Here is a 2,288-nt window from a genome sequence, read left to right as displayed (position 1 = left end):
CGGAGGCACGTTGGACGTGCCTCCATGGATGGCAGAGACACATTGGACGTGTCTCCATGGATGGTGGAGACACGTTGGACGTGTCTCCATGGATGGCAGAGCCGGGGCTTGAAGCCACCTGGGCAGGGGACACCCCCCAGGGGACACTTGCCTGCTGTCCCCCTGCCCGGCCAAGCACGGGGACACCCCCCGCTGGGTGGGGAGGACCCTACCTCGGGTGTTGGTGGCCATGTCGGCCACTTTCTGGAAGGCATCCAGGAAGGCGACTGCGGCCAGCACCGTGGTCCTGGGAGGGAGAGAGCAAAGGGAGGAGCTCAGCAGGCGCTGGGCACCCCGAGATGTGCCTGGGGGGGGACGGGGATGGGGGGTGGGGTGTCCCCTGTCCCACCCTCGGCCACTCACCTGAGCTGGGAGTGCAGCTTGGTGGCCTTCGAGTTGAAGTCCTCCCAGATGGGGTAGGAGCTCTGCAGGGAAGGAAGGAAGGGGACAGTGACAACCGGAGCACCTCTCCACCCTGCGCCTCCTCCCCAGGGCAGGATGAATCCCCCCTTCCCTGTTACAGAGAGACGGGGCAGCTCGGTAGCTAGCTGTGGCTTCTCTGATGGCTAATAAAGTCTGAGCACAATCCTTTTCCCTTTCCAGTCTGACCACCCAACATGGTAGACCAATGGAGACCTGGGGATTTTGGGTGACCTCCTCCTCTTCCTCAAAGGGGTGAAGGCATCGTATGGGTTTGGAAATTTGAAGGGAGGAAAGGAGCTGGAGCGCAGGAGAGCTTTGAGATCCCGGCCGGCAGCAGAGGTCCCAGTCAGTGACGGCCAAATCGGCAGTGATGGCCAAAACCCCCGTGGTGGAGGGCTCCGGCCCCACAAGCGGGTAGCCCCAGTCCCCGGCTCCCCTGAGCCCACGAGGACCAGTGGAGCAGGAGGGGAGGTCTAGGGTCCCCCCAGCCCTGGAATGGGGTGGTTGCGGGGGGACATGGAGAGGTCACAGGTGCTGGGGAGGCCACCCTGGTGCTGTCCCAGGGACGCCACCCTGGTGCCATCATGGCCAGGCCATCCTGATGCCATCCTGATGCCATCCCAGCAAGGCCATCCCAGCAAAACCAGTCCCAGTGCACTCATGGTGAGGCCATCCCAGTGCTGTCCTGGTGCCACCATCCCAACGAGGCCATCCCAGTGCTGTCCCAGTGAGGCCAGTCTTGGCAAGACCAGTCCCAGCGGTGTCTTGGAGATGCCAGTCGCAGTAAGACCATCCTGGTGCCATCCCAGCGAGGCCAGTTCCAGTAATGCCAGTTCCAGTACTGTCCCAGCAAGGCTAATCCTGGTGCCACCAATACGGTGAGGTCATCCCAGTGCCACCATCCCAGTGAGGCCAGTCAGTGTTGTCCTGGTGAGGTCAATCCTGGTGCCCTCTTGGCGAGGCCATCCCAGTGCCAGCCTGGCACGGCCAGTCCCAGTGAGGCTATCCAGGTGCCACCATCCTGGCGAGGCCATCTTGGTGCCATCCCGTTGAGGCTGGTCCCAGTGCCACCATCCCAGCGAGACCAGTCCTGGTACCATCATCTGAGTGAGGCCATGCTGGTGCTGCCATCCCGGTGCGGCCAGTCCCAGTGCTGTCATCCTGGCGAGGCCACCCTGGTGCCATCCTGGTGCCATCATCTGATGACAGTGCCGGGGGCTTGCAAACCCTCCTGGGGTGGCCACCAAGGTGGGACACAGGCACCAGAGCCATCATGGGACACCGCACATCCCCATGAGTCTGGCTTGGTGGCACCTCTGGGGACACGGTTTGCACCGAGGGGCCACGGGACTAGTCCCACGTTGGTTTTTTTGGGGACCACGAAAGCCCCAATTTCCTCAGGAGCCACCAAAGATGGGGTTCGAGGATGCCACTTCACGTGCCACTTGTGGCAGCGCCCTGGCTCGGGGCTGTGAGTCCCCGGGGACTGCCATCGCCGGAGGGCAGGGCCACCGTCCCAGGGCCACCTTCCCCACGCCACCTCGGGAAGAGCGAGCGGAAGGTCCTCCCCCCCAAAACGAGGGGCCAAGTCACGATGCCCCCACCCCTCCACGATGCCGGGCGGGAGGAGGATGGGGACGAGGACAACGGGGACAAGGACATGCCAAGGTCACGCAGGGACGGCGAGCAGGCTGGAAGAGAGGCAGGGGGAACGAAGCCGGCTCGGGGACGCCACCGGCTTGGGGACCGCCACCGGGCTTCGCTACCCGCATCCTCCCCGACGGAGGCCGAGGGGGGGCGGAAAGCCACCCGCCACCGCAATAAGG

General features: G+C 64.2%; 1 protein-coding gene across 1 annotated transcript in view; it reads right to left on the bottom strand.

Moving 5' to 3' along the window:
• Window positions 1–2,234, bottom strand: part of LOC104284889 (MTSS1-like protein) — a gene marked incomplete at its 3' end in the record, with an annotated part of 10,027 nt that extends 7,793 nt beyond the window's left edge. The window contains exons 1-3 of the mRNA XM_009883268.1: window positions 2,229–2,234; window positions 403–464; window positions 213–286 (exon numbers count right to left, since the gene is read on the bottom strand). Of these exons, the coding sequence (XP_009881570.1) occupies window positions 213–286; window positions 403–464; window positions 2,229–2,234 (142 nt within the window). The remainder of the gene's footprint in view (window positions 1–212; window positions 287–402; window positions 465–2,228) is intronic.
• Between the last annotated feature and the right edge of the window lie 54 nt (window positions 2,235–2,288).

This window comes from Charadrius vociferus, unplaced genomic scaffold (assembly GCF_000708025.1).
Source record: "Charadrius vociferus isolate BGI_N301 unplaced genomic scaffold, ASM70802v2 scaffold964, whole genome shotgun sequence".
In the NCBI taxonomy this organism is placed as follows: domain Eukaryota; kingdom Metazoa; phylum Chordata; class Aves; order Charadriiformes; family Charadriidae; genus Charadrius; species Charadrius vociferus.
The sequence above is the reverse complement of the archived record's forward strand: the minus strand, read 5'-3'. Positions and strand labels throughout refer to the sequence as shown.